Source organism: Petaurus breviceps, unplaced genomic scaffold (genome assembly GCF_028583685.1).
Source record: "Petaurus breviceps papuanus isolate PSGF00001 unplaced genomic scaffold, PetGlider_PUasm1.0 182, whole genome shotgun sequence".
NCBI lineage: Eukaryota > Metazoa > Chordata > Mammalia > Diprotodontia > Petauridae > Petaurus > Petaurus breviceps.
Window position 1 is genome coordinate 1589525 of NW_027185786.1, and position 21139 is coordinate 1610663.

A 21139-nucleotide genomic window follows, 5' to 3' on the forward strand; every position below is an offset into this window, starting at 1 on the left:
GGCACTGGGGCATAGAGATCCACCATGCCATCCTGGAAAAGTCAAAAAGGGTATGGGAGAAAATATTGGAGAGAGTAGATTGGAGGAGGGGATATCCTATGGGACTGCTATTTTGGGATGGTGGATAGGGGGAAAATGGGGAGAAAATTTGTAACTCAAAATCTGGCAGAAATGAATGATGTAAATCAGAAGTTAATAAAGCATTGAAAAATGAAAAAAAAAAGTGACACGGTCAGACCTGTACCATTGGAAGATGATTTTGTCAACTGAATGAAGGATAGATTGGATCATGAAGAGACTAGAAGCTAAGTTCAATCAGGACACCATTACAATGGTCAAGAAGACAGATGCTAAGGGTCTGAACTAAGACAGTGTTTGTATAAATGGAAAGAAGGGGAGAGATAAAAGAGATATGAATCAGGGCAGTTAGGTGGTGCAGTGAGTACCTGAGTTCAAATCTGGCTTAACACTTATAAGTTAACACTTAACACTTATAAGCCGTGTGACCTTGGGCAAGTCACTTAACCCCAATAGCCCCTCCAAAAAAGCAAAACAAAACAAAAAAGAGATGTGAATCAACAGGACTTAGCTGGCGATTAGTATTCTGTAGGTATTATCTTTTCCACTAGATTGTGAGCTCCTTGAGAGCCAAGACAATCTTACTCTTTTATTTACATATCCATCCCTTACCAGAGCGCTTTGTACATTGCAAAAGTTTAATAAATGCTTTATGTATCCATTCATTCATGAGGGATGAGGAAGAAGGAAACATTGAGGGCACTTTTAAGGTCATATTCACAGTTAAGTGGGAAGAGGATACTACCCTTAACAAAAATAGAAATTGGTCCAGCTCCTCTGCCTCCTCACACTCCCAAATTCATGCCTGGCACCAGCAAGAACTTGTCCCCATTCCAGGGCTGCCCAACCTCAGTGAGTCTCCCTTTATAGATTCACAGAGTGTGGGACCTGAAGGGGACCCAAGAGATCATTTAGTTCAGGGGCTTCTCACTTTGTTTGTGTCATGGACTCTCTTGGCAACCATCCAGTGAAGTCTATGGACCCCTTTTCAGAATAATGTTTTTCAAGGCACAAGATAAAACATAAAATTACAAATGAAAACAATTATCTTGAGTTAAAGATGTAATATTTTCCCCATTCAAGTTCACAGACCCTCCCGAAATATACTCACAGACCTCCCCATGGCATCCATGCCCCCTCCATGGTTCAGAACCCAAGCTGATCTAATCCAACCTTCCTCTGTTTTTCACACAGAGACACAAGAGGCTTGTTCCTGGTAATATTGGAAGCAGGTGTCTTTAATAACAGTCTTTCTTAGGCTCATGGGATCATATATTGAGAGCTAAAAGAGACCATCATGCCATCAACCCCCTCTTTTGATAGTGAGGAAACTGAGGCACAGAGAGGTTGTGTGGATTGCCAAAGATCACACAGCTAGTAAGTTCTTGAGGTGGGATTCAAACCCATGTCTTACTGACTCCAAGTTCATTTCCTTCCTTGGCCTTAACACTGTTTTTCTTTTATTACTCTTTTGCCTTAAAGCAAAAAAAGATCTCTCTATTCAGCTCCTGAGTGGGTAAAAGGGTGTGTGCCTATTCATTCAACAAGTATTTATTAAGTAGCTGTTGTAAGCCAAGCACTGAGTAGGCACCCAAACTCTTCCCTGTGCCCTAAAGGTGACTCTGGGTTCTGAGTTCCAAAAGCTTTCAATATCTAGGGGTAGACAGGATTTCTGTTGTCCTAGTGATCAGCCTAGCTAACTCCAACATGGTTGTAATCAGGCTAGTAACAGGGTAATGAATTTTTGTCCATAGCCACTCTTGATTACCATCACCCCCATATACATAATTTATATGGAGAAGGAACGTAGGGGATGCCCACACTAATGAGATGAAAAATCTACAAAAGTATCAAAAAATGTGCAAAGTTCTGTGTAAAGGGCTGGGGCTACCAAGGCAGGAATCTAAGCAGAGACCTAGGGGACCAGGGTCTTAGGAACTTTTCCCATCCTTGGTGCTACCATCTGCCAACTTATATGTAAAGTTGGTTTTTTAGCAAAAACTTGCTCAATGACTTTAGTGACTAGTTCATCATCTTCCTCTCTACCCTTGCTCCTTTCTTCATCTTTGGGTACTTTGATCTTCATGTTTCTGATGACCTGACCACACAATTCCTTACCTTTAGAGATTTTCTTAGGCTCATTGGATCATATATTTAGAGCCAAAAGAGACCTTCCATGCCATCAAATCCAACCCCCTCATTGACGAAACTGGGGCACAGAGACCGTGTGGCTTGCCAAAGATGAGACAGCTAGTATCTGAGTCATGTCTTACTGACTCCAAGTCCAATACCCTTTCTATTATACCATACTATCTCTTTCTTTCCCCCTCTATAGCCACATGTAGTCATTACCATTCTTTTGACCTTGACCTCTCCTGAAACTGACCCACCTCCAAAATCCTGAACATTAAGATTCTATTCCAGTCCTTCTAATCATCTCACTCACTCCCATTAAACCTACTCTTTTCCCTAAGCATAACCTGACTCTTTGATCTATTGCTACTCATTCAAACAATTTATCTGTATGAACTAGAGCAAATCCCTTAACCTTTCTGACTCTTGGTTTCCTTATAAACACTAGGAAACACAATAAATGATGGCTGAGAAACTCCAGCAGCAGACAAGTGAATCTGGGATGGGTAGTGTGAGGAAAGATTCAATTTTAGGTATGATGTCACAAAAATGTGAAACATAAAAGCAGTCAGTCGGTCAGTCAATAAGCTCCTAGTCCTGCGAAGTGCAATGGGATTTTCCAGTGATGATTACAGTGGCACAACAAATATGCAAATGCTGTTAGTCACACTTCTATCTTCCCACTCCCACTTAGACACACGGTTTGAGATCCTTGTTAAAATCTTCCCTGATTTGAATAGAGGAACAACTGGAAGAAAGTCACAAGTACACACTAATCTGTCAGTCAATAAACAGTTATTAAGTGCCTACTATATGGAAGGCATTGTGCTGAACTCTGGGGATACACACAAAGACAGAAGATAGTCCCTACTCTTGAAGAGCTCACAATCTTATGGGGGACACAGCATGTAAACAATGATGTAAAAAAAAGGCCATAGCCAAGATAAATTGTGAATGATCAACAGAGGGAAGGCACCAGGATTAAGAAGGCTCAGAAAAGGCTTTCCGTGGAAGTAGAGATTTGAGCTGAGGGTTAAAGGAAGCCTGCAAAGCCAGGAGGCAGAGATGAGGAAGCAGAGCATTCTAGGCATGGCAACCAGCCAGTGAAAAATGCCCGGAGTCCAAAGATGGAGAGTCATGTTCAAGGAGCAACAAGGAGACAAGGAAGCATTTGTTTGCGCATCATCTCCCCCATTCCGTAAGCTCTTAAGGGTAGGGATTGTCTTTTACCTCTTTTTGTATCCTTGGCACAATGTCTGGCACATAGTAGGCACTTAATAAATGTTTATTTGCTGATTGAAAAAGGGAAGCAACGTTCCCCTCTGATCACACTCATTTTCCTTGGTTTCTGTTAGTATATTCATTCATTCAGTTAGTTTGTTTCCTTAGTCTATTCATTTGTTCCATTCGTGGGTCCTATATTCCATCAACAAATGCTTGCTGAGCACTGGTAAGTGATAGGGCCCTAAGTGAGGTGCTTTGGGAGAAACAGAAGAATAAAACATAACCCTAACAATCCCAGACTATACAACTAACTTGGGAGACATAACTGCAACACAAGACAAGACAACATGTGATACATGCCATTTGGGTGGAGAGCTATAATATAATAACCCTCTATTCTCCAAAATGTATTCATTGGTTTTCCCCCAACTATGACTATGTTAAAAGAGTCTTCTTGGGTGTAGACTTTGAGATGGATTAACCCACCTCATAGCACCTTATCCCACCATAGAGTTCCTTCATTTCTTTCTTCCAAATGTATTTCATATCCATCTTTTCCAACTCCTTCCCCTTGTTAACAAAACTTTCCTAGGTCCTCATTATTTCACTCCTTGATTGTTCCAGAACTGATTTTCTTGCCTCCAGACTCTTCCCACCACAATCTCTCACTAGCATGATGCAGTCTTCCTACAATACTTCCTTTATCACAGCTCTCCTGCTCAGAAACCTACCATTGATCCCTAATGTCAATTCAGTTAAGTGTAGACCTTGTGCTCCTAAAATACAAGGACCTCTCTCCCTTCCACATCCAACCAGCCATATGGCCCACTAATCCACAACATGTACCCTCCATTCTCATCATACTAATAGGTTCTTTGTTGCCCACATAGCATCATGCTCATTCCTACCCCTCAGTCTTTACAGATAACATTTCTCTAGGCTGGAATGCTCTGTGACCTCCTCTCTGCAATCCAAGTCCTATGCATTTTCAAGGCATAGTCGAAGCCCTCCTCTATGAAACCTCTCCCATTGTGCCAGTTAGATTCTCAGACCTCATCCTCTAGTTGTGAGATATATACATACATACAGATATATAGAAATATATGTGCATATATACCAAATATACACCAGTAATGCCTATGAATGTGCATATGTACACATATACATCAATATATACATAAATATACATGTACAAATATATATTATACTGTACCTAAATACATTATACATATACATAGATATATACCTGTATGAATATGTACATGTATATAAAATATACCATATAGATATGCATGTATATAAATGGTATATCTAGATATATATTATGCAATGTATATAAATGTGTACAGATATACAAATATACACATAACAAAGATAAATTATGCAGTGCATGAATATGTTATGATACACATGAATATGTGTTGCAATATAAATATACCTCTCATATAAATTTATGAATATGCATACATATTCAAAATATATATCATGTGTATGAATATACATGTTGTACATATATATGCATGTGGTTATAGATGAATATGTATTTACTTCTTTAAAACAAACTGTGCCTAATAGAAGTTCACAGTTTCTTATATAATCCTCTTTTTCATATTGAAATGTTTTGGGGGTGGAGTCAAGATGGCAAAGTAGAAACAGGACCTCCTCTGGGCTCCCACTTCCACCATCTCCAATTCATGTAAAAGGTGACTCCGAACAAACGTTGGAGCTACAGAACCCACAAAATGACACAGAGAATCTAACCACTGAGGACAGCCTGGCTGGCCAGCAGGGAGCAGCCAACATAGCGCTCTGGGAGCCAAGCCCAGCCCCACACAAGCCCCAGGGAGGCCTGACCAGCCACCAGCTGGAGGGACTTCAGATCACCAGCAGCTGTGGCAGTTTCCAGAATTATCAACCCATAGATGTAAGGACAAAGTGAGAGGTCAGTGCAGTGTGGACTTTGGGATCCAGTAGTTTAGGAGTATGGTGCCTTTATCCCCTGGAGGGAGAAGCTGCTGAGGCGCTGTAGCCGTGCAGCCATGGCCACGTGGTAGCTTTAGCTACTGGCCTGCAGACTGTAGGGGAACCAAGCGGCCAGTATGAGGGGTAATCACTCTTGCTTTAACCTGCTTGGATCTGGATCACGGTCTAGGGTGGAGGTCCCGGGGTGTGTGACCAGCCTGCCAGAGCATGTGGAGGCTTCAGAGAGGGCACCCAACTAATACCTTTGGCAGCTGAGAAAACCCCAGCATTTGGCATGAAGCTCCCCTGGCTGGTAGTAGAGTCCTACTGTGGCAAAAAAGCCAAAATTCAAGTAATTCAGTGGCAACATGAGCAGGCAAAGGAAGCAAACCAAGCAGAGCAATCCAACATTAGACTCCTATTTTGAGGACAAAAAAGGATCAAAGCATGGAACAGGAGGAAGACAGCGAAATCAGAACTCCTGCATCAAAAGCTTCCAAGAAAAATATGAGCTGGTTACAGGCCATACAAGACCTTAAGAAGGATTTTGAAAACCAAACAAGAGAAGTGGAGGAAAAATTGGGAAGAGAAATGAGAACAATGCAAGAAAATTATGAAATGAGAGTCAACAACCTGACTGAAGAAATTAACATGTTAAAAAAATAGACTAACTCAAATGGGAAAAGAGACTCAAAAAGGTAATGAGGAGAAGAATGCTTTAAAAAGCCAAATTTTCCAGATGGAAAAAGAATCTCAAAAGGTCACTGAAGAGAATCATTCCTTCAGAATTAGATTGGAGCAAATGGAAGCTAGTGACTTTATGAGAAATCAAGATACTATTAAACAGATCCAAACAAATGAAAAAAATAGAAGGGAATGTGAAATATCTCATTGGGAAAACCTGGAAAATAGATCCAGGAGAGATAATTTTAAAATTATTGGACTACCTGAAAGTTATGATCAAAAAAAGAACCTAGAAATCATCTTTCAAGAAATTCTCAAGGAAAATTGCCCTGATGTTTTAGAACCAGAGGGCAAAATAGAGGTTGAAAGAATTCACCCATCACCTCCTGAAAAAAAAATCCCAAAAAGAAAACTCCTAGGAATATTATAGCCAGGTTCCAGAATTCACAGATCAAGGAGAAAATATTACAAGCAGCCAGAAAGAAACAATTTGAATACTGTGGAAACACAATCAGGATAACCCAGGATCTGGCAGCTTCTACACTGAGGGATTGAAGGGCTTGGAATATGATATTCCAGAGAGCAAAGGAGCTAGGATTAAAACCAAGAATCACCTATCCAGCAAAACTGAGTATCATGTTTGAGGGGAAAACATGGTCATTCAGTGGAATAGAGGACTTTCAAGCATTCTTGATGAAAAAAAGAGAATTGAATAGAAAATTTGACATTCAGATACAAGAAGCATGAGAAGCTAAACAGGGAAAAGAAATCATAAGGAACTTATCAAAGTTGAACTATTTACATTCATACATGGAAAAACAATAATTGTAACTTATGAAACTTTTCTCAGTATGAGAATAATTGAAAGGAATAGAAATGTGAATATATATATATACATACATATATATGTCTATATAGGAGGGTATATGGGCATATGAATACATATGTGGATGTGTGTATATAAGTGTACAGGTATACATAGAGGGCACAGGACCAGTTTAATGGGAAGGGATGATACTTAAAAGGTGAAATTAAGAGGTGAGAGAGGAATATAATGAGAGGAGATAAGGAGACAGATTGAGGTAAACTATCTCATATAGAAGAGGTAAGGGAAAAATGGTTACAATGGAGGGGAAGAACAGGAAGGCAAAAGGGAATGGGTCAATCTTATTCTCATTGAATTTGGCTTAGTGTGGGAATGACATACACACTAAATAGGGTATCTCACCCTATAGGAGAGTAGGGGGAAGGGGATGAGAGGGGGAATGATGGAAGAGAGGGCAGGCTGGGGGGGGAGGGAATTTGGAAGCACCCACTTTTGAAAAAAGACAGGATCAAAGTAAAGAATAGAACAAGTGGAAGGTGGGATAAGAGGGAGGGAAATATAGTCAGTCTTTTGCAATATATCTACTATGGAAATTTTTTGCATAGCTACACATGTACAGCCTATATTGAATTGCCTATCTTCCCAGTAAGGGTGGGTGACAAGGGAGGAAGGGAATAAATCTGGAATTCAAAGTTTTAAAATCAAATGTTTAATATATATATATATACATATATATATATATACATAAAGAAATGTTTCTATTTGTTATTTAAGTTCACAATCAAAATGAATTTTTTTTAAAAAGAAGCAAATGGTAGGATAGCTGGAGCTATAACTTCCCTTCCTCTTTCCTGGTCTCTTCCTTTTCCCACTCTCACTGACTCGTAAAAGGAGATTACTAACAAGCTAAAGTAAACTGGGAAAATACTCAGGAAGGGATAGAATGAGAGACTATTTGGACTTTTTTAAATCATCCATGTGTGGGCAGGATGAGGAGGTGTGGCCAGACCACAGTTCAAGTAGAAAAGATCTGGGGATTTTGGTAGCGTGCGAGCTCCAGATGAGTCAACAGTGTCACTACCAGGTTAATGCAATCTTAGGCTTCACCAAGGGAAACCCAGCATCCAGAATGAGGAAAATGAGAATCCTCTACTCTTCAAAAGTTGGGCCATCTCTGGGGAATTGAGGTCAGTTCTAGGCATCACATATTAGGAGGGGCATTGACAAACTAGAGTGTAACCAGAGGAGAGCAAACAGGACATGGAGAGACCATACAGTGTAGGATCAGTTAAATGTATTAAGAATATTTAGCCTAGAAATGTTTGGAGGTTCTTTTGGAGTAGAGGAGAATGGATGGGTCTATTCAAATACTTGAAGGGCTCCTGTGTGCAAGAAAGCCTAGTTTCATTCTGCTTCTCCTTTGAGGAAATATTCATTTGAAAGGTCTAGAGAGGATCTTAGTATCACATATTTAGAATTAGAAGAATAGAATAGAATAGAATAATAATATAATATAATAATATAAAATAATAGAAGCCATCCAGGCCAGCTCTCTCCTTTTCTATATGGGCAAACAGAGGTGGATTGACTTGTTACAAGCAAGTATCAAAGGCAGAATTTGAACAAAAGTTTTCTGATTCCAAATCCAGTATCCTTTCCACTGTACCATACAGATTCAGGCAATAGACAGACAGACAGACAGAGATGGATGGATGGATGGATGGATGGGTGGATGGATGGATGGATAAATAGGTAGATAAATAACATATAGATAGTAACAGAGGTGTTGAAAAGTAGAATGATTGTACCTCAGAAAGTAACAGGTTCTCCACTGCTAGAATTCTTCAAGAGGAATCCAGGTGGCTACCTAAAGATCATATCAGAAAGGGCATTTTTGTTCTGGTACTAGTTTATACTAACTCTTTTGCCTTTGAGATTTCATGACTCTAGTCTAACCCACAGAGACTCTCCCAGCTACTCATCTTTTAACACTCCCATTTCCATACCTAGTCATTCATCACCAAAAATCATCGTCACTATAGATTAATTGGGTACTATTTCCTGTCTTTGAAGCAGCTAGGTGATACAATGGATACAGCATTGGACCTGGAGTCAGAGAGAATTGAAAATCTGACTTTAGCCATTAACTAGCTTGTGACTCTAGGCAAGTCGGTTTCCATTTCCACAACTGGAAAATGGGGCTCATAATAGAACCTACATTTCATGGTTGTTATAAAGATTGAATGAGATCATATTTGTAAGGCACTTAGCACAGGTCCTGGCAAATAATAGGCCCTTATAAATACTTACTCCCCATTGACATGTCAGCAGTCACAGAAAAGACAGATCATTTTTACAATTTTCATTTGTAAATTGGTCATTTGGAATTCGGATCATATCTTTCCACCAAAATGATATTACAAATGATTATCAAGTTCCCAGGCTAGACCATGATTTATTTGTTTTTATGACAAACTTAACATGAACATTTCAATACATGAAAATAGATAAGAAGGTTGTATTTGAAACTGTGGGCTTCTCTAATATGCTGCTAGTTTTTCATTAAGTGTATACTAAATTTAACACAGTTGTAAAAGTACTTGTCTATTATCCCTTCTGAATTTCCTTCTCTTCTCTCTTGGGCATCTTCAAGTGTAACAGTGATACTCTTTTTTCCTTTTATAAATCACTATACTACTCACCAACTCTCCTCACTCCCCACTCCCACACCAAGAGAAGTCTTTCCTTGTAACAAAGTACAGTTGACAGGAAGGCTAGGTGATGCAGTGAATACAGCACCGGCCCTGTAGTCAGGAGGACCTGGGTTTGGATCCGGCTTCAGACACAACACACAAAAAAAATAACCATGTGACCTTGGGCAAGTCACTTAACCCCAACTGCCCTCCAAAAAAAAACAAAAAAAAAAGTACAGTCGAGTATAACAAACCAACACATTGCAAGTCCACTAAAGCACAATATTAACATGACTTGCCTGACTTCAGAGTCCTGAGAGTGGAAGACTTTGGTACAGAAGGAAAGAAGAATAACAGAAAAAAAAAAGAAATTCTTCACCATTTTGGAGGACCAAAGAAGGCTGTTTGGCATCCTCCAAACTTTTCCTGTACCTTTTGCCCACATTTCAATGCCCTTCTCCATGGTGCCCCATTCAACTCATGTGCCCTAATGTATCTAGTGAATCACCTCACCTCTGCCTACTACCTCCCTTTTCCAAAAACTGAAAACCCCATTCCCTCAGTGTACTCATCAAGGTAAGCAAATCAATCAAATTAATTCACACTAAATATGTATCTGATATTATTTTGTCTGGTCTAAAATTTATTTGGATTTTTAAAAATATTCTCCTTTTTGACCCAAATGAATATCTAAGTTATGAAATTTCAAATGATGTAGCAAGTGAAGTGAAAATGGGGACAGCATGGAGAAAGTTGTTTTGGAGGGACAGGTAGAACCCCACCTTAGGCCAAAAGACTTTACCTTGGGGTCTCACTCAACCCAAAGATTTTCTGAAAGCAGCAAGCAATCAAGCTCGAGGGGAGGAAGGAAAAAGGCAAGGTACCTGATGATGTTTGGGCTGTTTTGTTCACTGAGTGTTTGCAAACCAGAAACTGCCTGTTCATCTCTCTATCACCCACAATACCTTGCACACAGTAGATACAGGAATACTGTTGATGGACTTATTGCCATATCCTGCTCACTAAACTTCTAGTTAAAACCTTTGAGTGACTCCTTGGAGGCCAGGTCTCCACAGGCCCAAAGATGACTCCATCCTATGAAAGGATTCTCCCCTAGCATAGTGTTGGGATGCCTCAGAGCTAACAGCAGCGATACAGAGGTCAGAGAGGTGGGCAAAGAAGAGTGCTTGGATAACCAGCTAGACAACCTAGCCTTACCTACTTCCATGCCCGCAGGGCTCTTACACACTGCTCTTCTGTGCCAACATTTTTCCACTCTCTCAGAAGGAGCAGGTCCCAGCCCCTCTGTGGCCAGAGGCTAGCCCTACCTCATATCCTTACCCAGAAGTTTGTGTAATCTGCTTGGTTACACTAGTTTCACTTCTGGAAACAGAACAGGATGGGAGTGGGGGATGGGCAGTGGACCCAAACCACAGCACCAGAAACGGAAATAGTACCACCAATGAGGCTATTATGTCATGGACAATTGGCACAGGGCCATTCCTGCTTAAATGTCTCCTCCCCAGAATTAGCCCTTCTAAGAACTTTTTGGCCTTCAGACATGGCCCTCTGTAGAAAATTACCAAGATCCCAGAAACATGGTATGTCAGAAAGAGCTCTGGACTAGCAGTCAAGAGAGCTGGGTTTTAGTTCTGCTGTTAACTAGTTGGCAAATCATTCCACTTCCACAAGTTTCTATCATTTAAAAATGAGAACTATAGGCAAAGATGCCCAAAGTGAGATAATAGTCCAATGTATTCTGCCCTGGTGAGAATACATCTAAGCTGTTCTGTTCAATTCTGAGTGCCAGATCTTACAAAGGAGAAGGAGAAAGAGAAGGAGGAGGAGGAGGAGGAGGAAGAGGAGGAGGAGAATGAAGGTGAGAAGGAGGAGAAGGAGTAGGAGAAGGAGGAGGAGGAGGAGAAGGAAGGGGAAAGGAGAAGGAAGAGGAGAAGAAGGAGGAGGAGGAGGAGGAGAAGTTGATGATGATGATGATAATGAAGGATGAGAAGGAGAAGGAACATTTCATAGGAGGATAGATGAAAGGAAGAGGGGATGTTCAGTCTAGCAAAAAGAAGACTAAGAGATAAAATAGGGGGAAGGTGAGTTCCTTGTTACCCATTTTCAAGGATTTGAAGTGTCATCATATGAAAATAAATTTAAATTATTTTGCTTGTACCCAGTAGCCAATCAATCAACATTTATTTGCTTATTTACATACTTATTGATGTCACTTTGTTCTAGGCATTGTCAGAAAAGCGACAAAAACCAAACGGTTCCTACCATCGAAGAATTTACAATCTATCAGAAAAAAAAAACAACATAGACAAATAAGTAGCTACAAAAAATTTCAAGGTGAAATACAAAATATTGACGAAATAAATCCAAGGTAATTTCAGAAAGGGAAGACACACACAGCTAGGGGAACTGGGAAAGACCTTATTCAGGAGGCAGTGCTTGGGGTGAGCATGAGAGCGGCTAAGGATCTTAAGAGATAGGAATGAGGAGTGATGCATTCCAGGCATGAGACCCAGCCTGGAAATGAGATGGAGTATCATAGATGAGGGACAGTAAGTTTGCAGGCAGGTAGGTGGCGCCATAGTGCATAGAGCAGCAGGCCAGTAGACTCCTCTTCCTGAATTCAAATCTCGTCTCAAGCACTTAATAGCTATGTGACCCTGGGCAAGTCACTTATCTCTACCTCAGTTTCTCATCTGTCAAATGAGCTGGAGAATGAAATGGCAAACTACTCCAGTATATTTGCCAAGAAAACCCCGAATGGGGTCAGAGTCAGACATGACTGAACATATATATATGATAGATAGTATGCTCATCCTTTTGCAGAAAATACAAATTGGGAGGGATAGCTAACATATTGGATGACAGAGTCAAGACCCAAAATGATCTTGGTTCAGGAGAGAATTGGTTTAAATCTAAAAAGATGAAAGTCAATGGGATAAATGCATCTTGCCAGTTACTTTAATTGGTGTGGGGCTCTTTGAATGACTAAGTCATTTGACCCCCACTTGTGAAATAGTCTCGATCATAGATGTAGATTTGGAAGGTATTTCAGGCTTATTTAGTCTATCTCTTCATTTTAACAAATGCAAAAGCTGAGACTATAGGAGCTTGAATGAGTTCCCTGAGGTCACACAGGTAGAAAGCATGGGAGGTGGAATTTCTACTCAGGTCCTTTGATTCCACCTTTCCCCTGGATCCAAGTTTTACATCAATAAAATGTCAATAACTCACTCCTTTATTAAAGGGAGTCTTGTGTCTTTTGCAAAGGAGACATTTCATAAAGTAGACTATCATCTCCTTTTCCTAAAAGGTCTCTTTGGCAAATCTGGATTTTCTTGTATGAGGCTCCTCTAAGTACCTTAAGAGAAGAAATGTACATATCTCAGAGATCTATGGTATAGGAAATCAGACTTTGATAATTGATCAAACTTCTATAATTGATCGATCAATTAATAAGCAATATATTAAGTGTCTAGTATATGGCACTTAATGCCCAGGGTAACATAGCTACTAAGCTTCTGAGGCCAGATCTAAATTCATGAAAATTAATCTTCCTGATTTCAGGACCAGCAAGATATACGATCTCAAAATTTGTTTATCTATTTTGCTTGACTCTACTGATTTGTGTAAAGTTTGGGGTGAATATAAACATGGGAAGTCCAAGTTTTTCAAGTGATGCCACATGTGAACTATTTTGTGATTGGTTTAAGAGAGTCAGTCACACTATATGAGACCGTGAATAAAACAACGTGGCAGTCTGGGAGTTTGGGTGGTCTATCAGTGAGAGACCAGGAGCACCTTGAAGAGATAGAACTTAAGTCTAGAGAAAAGGGCAGCCAGGAGCATAGGGGATAAACTCAGATTCATCCCTACCCCCAACACTGACCAGCTGACAACTTTGTGAACTTCAAAGGGTCAGAAAAGCTGAAGTTCCCATCTGAGTATAACAGAGCTGCTAGCAGAGAACCCAAGCAGTATCTATATAGGGAGACACAGAAAACAAACCAGATCTAGCTTCAGGCTCTACAGGGATGCTAGACTTTGGAGGCCAGCATAGAGCCACACTTAAGGGAAATGTTAGGAGAATTCCACAAAAGTAGAATAAGACTTCCTACAACCAAAAACTGTGTTCATTCTTTTACCATATGTGCTGTCGAGGTTTGAGCCCACTTTCTCCAGAAACAGTGTGTGTGCAAAAGGAAAAGATACACTGGCAGGAAGAGGGAGGGGTGGAGGATGGGGGCATTGTTTAGAAAGTGCTGTTCTTTGCTGTACCTTCTCAATAAATATCCCTTTTGGAAAAACTAATTGACATCAACTGGTTGAATGATATTAAGCAAAGTGAATGGGCTTATGAGTGACGATAATAGCTCCCGCTGAATGAATTAAGTAGCACTTGCCTTCTTGACACTCCAACCTACCAGTGGTAGTGCAAGTTAGGGGAGTGAATCCAGAGGGGGCATTCCATTCGTTAGAAGAGAGGACAGGAAGGAGCCTGGTGGGTAATAACACATAAAATTTAGAAAGGAATGAGCATCAATAAGATAAATTTTAAAATACACAGTTATAAACAGAAAGAAGTTCAGAAGGGATACAGTTTATTTCACTAAATTATTTAATATATTAAGTTTATAGTTTCCTACATAAATCTCTTTCTAATCCTTTATATATTGAAATGTTTATGTTTCTTATTGATAATATTGATAATAAAAAAGGAAGTTTTGAAAAAGAAAGCATTATTCATACTTTTGTCCCCTGCAATCCTACAAATCCCAAACCACATCCTGCAAATCTAATGAAGTCTAATCATTCATTTATATTGTAATCAAAAACAGGATTGCTATTAGAAATACTACAGTATTCATGGCCACCATATTTGGAAAGGGTTACATCATCACAGAACCCAAATTGCTGCTTCTTTTTCTGAAAGTCTGAGATGTCATTTCAAGTTGCCTCTCAAAGTTCCCACTATTCCCTTTTCTTAATTTTACAAAATTGTGCAATTAGTTGACCAAAAGGGAAATTTTGTTGAACCTTACTTCTGCTTTTGACAGTGAATAAAATGGCCCAGATGGCAGCAGAGAAATCATTTCACCGCTTGACAGCTGAAACTGACGAAAGGCTCTTATCACTCCTGCCAGCAAAGGTACCATTTCCCTGAATTCTTCCCAATCCTACTGCTTGGGAGAGCTTCTCTATCTATTGTGGTTGGGGGGGGGGGGAAGAGTCCAGGAATTAGGGTAATAGGTTCTATAATTAAATGCCATTTTAATGTGTGAAAATAACTTTCTATCCATCAACTCTTGACACCCTACTGATTTTTTGTTTTTGCTTGATTTTTGTTTTATTTTTGGAACCAATGCTCTTTTGGCCCTCTGAAGACTTGATGTGCATGTGGTTAAATTGGGGCAATGCTCCTGAATGGGGCTTCATGGGGTCATAGATATAGATCTCAGAAAAAAACTTCAAAAACCCCTGAGAAGGGATCCATAGACTTCACCAGACTATTGTCCAAAATGACCATGACACAGAAAGAGGGAGAGCCCCCGATCAAGTCCAACCCATGACCAAGAAGAAACCCATAAACATTGCCCAAGAACTGATTATCTAGTGTTTGCTTCAAGAATTTGAGGGGACCAACCACCCCAAGTGGCAACTCGATCTCTTTCCAATTGTCAGAAAACTGTTTCCTCATTAAGCCCAAATTTATCTCATTTCAAATTCCAACCATTACTCCTGGCTCTGTTTCCTGGAGTCAAACAAATCAACTTGTATTCATTAGTAATGGGACTTGATCGGGGCTCTTCCTCTTTCTGACTAAGGTTTCTAAATGCATAAAATGAAGTGCATAGGATTACAAAGGAAAGCAAAGGTTAGTGAAAATAAAGATAGAATATTTTTCCATAAAAAGTCCACAAAGCCCCATCCTCCCAGGCCCCAAAACCAATCCATGAACTTCTTAAGGATCTATGGACTTGGTTAAGTTTGAACTAGAGGGATGCTAAGGTCCCTTCCAATTATTAAATTCTTTGATTTATTTAATCATTCAATGAATGTGCAAGTCAAGACACTAGGGAAGAGTCCTGAGGTTATAAAAATGAGTAAGATATGATCTCTACCCTCAAGGAGCTTCTAGTCATTTAGGGAGTAGTAACTTCATAGGGAGTGATATTTGTTCAGCCATCTACAGCTAGTGACTCTCTCTGTTTTCTTTGTTCAGGAATATAAAGTGATCATGGCAATGGTACCTGAAATGACTTGTGAGGAAGTGGATTTTTATAGGTAAGTAGAAAGACTGAGCTGAATGACAAGTGGTGATCGACTGAAGGGTCATCCTATGCCAGGAAAGCAGACCAGGATCAAAGATTTAGAAAGTTGTATAGGATCTCTAAAAAAATTAAATCTTCCCATGGTAAAAGGCAATCAAAAATTAATATTGCCTCAGTTCCTTCATCTATAAAGTAAGGGGATTGCATAAGGGATCTCTATGGTCCCTTCCAGTTCAAAAATTCTAACCCAGTGGCCCTCTGCTTCTTTTTGCCTGCCAAAATAACCAGTTACAGCCATGGGCATTGTCAATTGGGCATCAGGCCATCTACTATGGAGCTCAAGGGAAAAGGCTGAGGGAAAATGGGTTGGGATAGTGGGATTGAGTTGGGAAGAGAACAAAAGGAAGACATAAGGAGTCAAGTATTGGATTATAGAGGGACTCCTTTGCTAAGACTAGCTTAGGAGTCTGGACTTTGATTTCATTCTACTGGCTATTCCTTAGTATCCTTGAGTATGATGCAGGAGTTAGTCACTAGATCTTCCCCCTCCCTGATATACACTTCCCAGTCCCTACTTAACATGACCAAAGTCAGTAGCGAAGGGCCTTCCCACAGCCTGGCTGGGGTCTAGTACCTACCAGCCACTCCTTTAAATCTCAAACTGGCTCACAGATCGGTCACCCTTTAGAGCATGTTGTGCCTGTTCTAATGGAGCTTGTCAGAAAGATCTCAGGGACTTGATAATAAATTCTCTTTTAATATAGAGGCTTCTGCACCAGAAGAAAGGCCCCCACTTAGGAAGAGTAACCTACCAATTTCTTTGGTCTTGTTTACAGGGACAGTGATGACACCCAATTTTATGAGGCTGATGGTCCCAACCAAAAGAAGGTAAGGTTCTTGGCCAGCTTATTTTATGTTCTGAGTTCTTGGTCAAGGGGTGTAGGGATGTAAGGAGTAGGAGGACTTTGACAGGGTGAAAGCCCAAGCTCTACTACTCTGAGCTCACAGGCAAGCCTTTGAGCTGTGTTCTTTTTCATCTCCTCATGAGAGCTGTCATGAGGAATCAGGGCCTGGGTTTGAATCCCAGTTCTGTGACCATAATCAAGTCACTTAACCTCTCTCTAGTTGTTTTCTCATCTACAAAATAGAGAGGAAGGAGTCAGATAGACTGGGTGGTTTCAGAGGTCCAATCCAACTCCAGATCTATGGTCATATGTCATAATGGGACCCAGAAAAATTCAGAGGTGATGAGTACAAGCCATGTAGTCACCTTTTAATTATATCTATATTTCTAGAAAATATATTTATCATTATGGAGCAGCAGACTAGGTCCTAGAAGACTTTGTATAACCAGATTCATTCTATATACTGATTATGATACTGGAAATGGAAACCTGGCCTGGAAAAAGGACCAGCAGAAAAAGAGCAGATCTGGATTCTAATTCTGGCTGTACTAAGATAGGAGACCTTGACCTAATCAAGTTATCTCTCTGGGTCTCACTTTTTCCATCTGTGAAGTGAGAGAGTCTTGGTTTAGATGACTTGTAAACTCTAACAGCCTACCATTCTAAGTGAAGAGGGGAATCTCTTCCCAACCCAATTAAGTCCCAAAAGGGGGTGATTGCTAAGAGAAGAAAGAGACAAGAGCTCAACAACCCTAAACCACCAACTCCATTGCTTTCTGCAGGGCTACTTCCAGTACCCTGATCTTTGCTCCAAAGAAAGTCTTCTGGGGGAGGATGACATCCAGCTGAAATTCACCACTCAGCCCCATCAGTTCCATCGAACTGTGCTGGTGGTTGTTGCAATTGAGAAGATGAAGCATCTGAATCGACTCTGCTCCCAGTACTTCCAGGATAATGACTTGATGTCTATTTTCACAAGCATCTTTCAAGAAGGTAAGAAGACTGAGATGCAGATGCTTGGGTCTGCCCTATTCCCAACCCCTCCCCAACACTAATCAACATCTTCCTCTTTTTCCTAATGTTTTTGGCAAACATTTATATTGTACTTTGAGGTTTAGAAAGTATTTCACAAACATTATAATAATGATAATAAAATGACCAGTGGTTCTATAATGTTTTAAGGTCTGCAAAGCACTTTGCAAGTAATATCTCAGCTGATCTTTACAACAGCCCTAGGAGTTAGGTGCTGTTATTGTCCCCCTTTTTGTAAATGAAAACTGAGGTAGACAGAGCTTGAATGACCTACCCTCAGTCACAGAGCTAATAAGTACTGGAGGTAGGATGTAATTGTTGGTTTCGCAAATTCAGTATTTTTCCCAATCTGCCAATCTCAAGTTCTATTGAAAGGGAATTCCCTACAAAGAGTTAGGACAAGAAAAGGAGCAGAAAAAAATAGTGGATTGAGCCAAAGGCAGAGTTTCCAGGGGAAGCCATACTTCACAGAAAGGTCCTAGGAGGTGAGTTTAGGTGGTTCTTCATGACCTGAAGGAACCATCTGGGCAGATTGCCACCTCTGATTCAGTGCTTCTGAATAGCATACACATTCTACTTTTCAGAACCCATCACCTTCTCGAGCTGTGATATTTTTGAGTCTGACTCCACCTTTCGGTTGGTCTCCTCGCGGGATTGCACCATTCAGGACATAAATCAAAAATGCCTGGCCTTGTCCAATGCCAGTGAGCTGCAAGCTCTTCATCTCAATGGACGCAACATAAGCCAACAAGGTAACCTTCTTGAAGTTCATAACTCTCAGTCTCTATAGTTGGTCTCTTAACTTAGACTAATGTTCACTGTCTCCACCCACATATCTATTTCACGATCCTCCAGTGGTACAAGACACTGTGATAGGTCCCATGGAAAGTTATGATCTATCTCTAAAATTCCTAATAGTCTAATTGTATCAGACTGGAATAAAAGAAGGAAAACATGACTACAAGTGATCCGACTTAGAAAACCTACCATAATGGACTGAATTTTTATTCTAAAAAGTTTTTCCCCATCGTGGAAGTTACTAAGTACTAGCCATATCCACTCTACTCTACTCCTCAGCAAGTAAAAGCCAAGGATAGAAGCAGGTGTGTTGGCAGAGAGAGTCAGTGAGAAGAGTGAGTGGCCTGCTTCTCCTCTGAGCCTCTGCCTTCCTTGGAAGTCAATCATTTGAGTAAAGAAGCTTCCTACTTTCTACATTCGTTTGGAAATAGGAAAGTGTGGTGTATTTCTCACTGAGGAGTAAAAGTGATCTTGGGGCTTCTGATTGTGACATCTTTGACTCAGAAGGCTCAGAAGCGTGAGCTCAGTAACCTAACACACTCAATTTAACCACCACCTCTCCCCCATTTCTCAATTTTACTCCTCACATGTCCATACCCATTTATTACCTATACTCTCAGAAACATAGTCTTCCTGGGTTGGTCACCTTGCCCAACAACTTCTCTAGAAAGAGGTTCTTAACCTGGGCTCCCTGAACTTTTTAAAAATTAATTTTAATAACTGGATCTCACTAGAATTGGTTTCCTTTGTAATCTTACATCTTTTATTCTACACATTTAAGAACAGTATTTTGAGAAGAGATCTTTAGACCTTGCCAGACTACCCAAGAGGTCCATGACACAAGCAAGATTAAGAACACCTGCTCTGGGATTGCCACTCACCACACTGTTCCTTTTTTTTTCCTTTTCCAGTAATTTTCAGCATGAAGAACCTCCTTGGTGAAATAGGCTCTCAGAAAACACATGTTGTCCTGTGTATCAAGAAAAATAATCTCTATCTGTCTTGTGTGAAGCGTGGTGAGAAGCCCATTCTGCAGCTGGAGGTGAGCACACTAGGAATAAAGACCACTTTCATTCCTATAAAAAAAATTCACGGGGCAGCTAGGTGGTGCAGTGAATAGAGCACCAGCCCTGGAGTCAGGAGGACCTGAGTTCAAATTTGACCTCAGATACTTAACACAAAAACCAGCTGTGTGACCTTGGGCAAGTCACTTAACCCCAATTGCCCTCCAAAAAAGCAAAAAAAAAAAAGCTATCTAGTCCAAAGCCTTCATTTTATATAGAAGGAATCTGAGGTCCAATGAAGACAAGTAGCCTGCCCAAGTTTACATAGGTAGTAAGTGTCAAAGATAGTATTTGAAGTCCACCTCAGCACTTTAATCCTTATGCTTTTTAAAAATACATCTCTGAAGTTCCCTTGTTCCTTTTCTCATGGGGGAAATCTGTCTTAATCATTTACAGCAAATCGCCAATTTCCCCAGCAATAACGTGGAAAAACGATTCATCTTCAACAAGATGGAAATCAATCATACAACTGAATTTGAGTCTGCGGAATACCCCAACTGGTACATCAGCACTTCCCAACTGGATGACCAGCCTGTCTTCCTGGGGAACATGAGAGGGGGCAAGGATATAACTGACTTCATTTTGGAAGATCTCTCTTAAGTAGCAAGTCCACGTATACTGTGTACTCTAGAACCTTGGCAGAGAGGAGAAGAAAAGGAATCTGGGAGTTAATAGGTTATACCAATGACATGTATTCAACTTAGGCCTTCATATGTTCTTTGGAAATTCTTATTGCTACCATTCAGATGCTGACTTTGCTCAGGGAAAGCCCACATGGCCCATTTCCATGCCTGACTAAGTAGAATCTGGGGAAATCATGACTATAGTTTGCTATTCAAGGTGAAGGTTCGAGCACTGGAAGGTTGCCAGGAAGGGAGCATTAGGAAGAGGGAATTTGGAGGAAGAAAAGATGACCATGGAGTAGGAGGGTAAAAGAGGGCTCTGACCTGTGAAGTTTAGTAAGGATATGAAATAGGAAGTATTATAGAATCACTAATTCCAGGCTCTCCTGCATTGCTGATTCTAAATGGGCTAGGCTATGACTGAGCCTGTCAGCTGTGACTGTTACTTCCCAGAGACAAAAGCAAATAACCTCTGCCAAGATGGGGCCCCTCCCCAAGTCTGGGTTATTTCCAGACTCCTCCAATACTGCCCTCTCAGCTCTATGTCTGTTTATTTATTTATTTATTATGCAGTCTGTTTGTGGATGCTTGTGTCTATTTAATTCTCTGAATGAAAAGGCCAAGATGAGCCAATGTCAGAGAGTAAAGCTTTTGGTGTCTGTAAAACTGAATTAATTTATATTGTTATGGTCTCCTCAGAGGACTTGGAAATGTACCCATGTGTTCTTGAAGGGTGAATATTTATGATAAGGGAAGCATGACCTGATAATCTCAGCGTTTCCACAATAAACTTAGATTGAATGTGAATTTGATTGCCTGTTCATTGT

The 21139-nt window shown here is 40.3% G+C and overlaps 2 protein-coding genes across 2 annotated transcripts in view; both read left to right on the forward strand.

Annotated features, from left to right (window-relative positions):
• Positions 1 to 21139, forward strand: part of IL1A (interleukin 1 alpha) — a 379947-nt gene that overhangs the window by 283110 nt on the left and 75698 nt on the right. The window lies entirely within an intron of this gene.
• IL1B (interleukin 1 beta) lies at positions 14693 to 21119 on the forward strand. The gene is made up of 7 exons (XM_069087533.1): positions 14693 to 14767; positions 15842 to 15903; positions 16727 to 16778; positions 17578 to 17788; positions 18412 to 18579; positions 19537 to 19667; positions 20086 to 21119. The coding sequence occupies exons 1-7, from the start codon at positions 14693 to 14695 to the stop codon at positions 20287 to 20289; spliced, it is 903 nt and encodes a 300-aa protein (XP_068943634.1). The 3' UTR covers positions 20290 to 21119.

What these genes read in the sequence shown, in the direction of transcription:
- IL1B (XM_069087533.1), top strand. Translation starts at nt 14,693, where the DNA reads ATGGCAGCAGAGAAATCATTTCACCGCTTGACAGCTGAAACTGACGAA. An exon ending in ATGGTCCCAACCAAAAGAAG is followed by an intron (nt 16,779 to 17,577) that starts GTAAGGTTCTTG and finishes TGCTTTCTGCAG; the next exon opens with GGCTACTTCCAGTACCCTGA. An exon ending in CACAAGCATCTTTCAAGAAG is followed by an intron (nt 17,789 to 18,411) that starts GTAAGAAGACTG and finishes TCTACTTTTCAG; the next exon opens with AACCCATCACCTTCTCGAGC.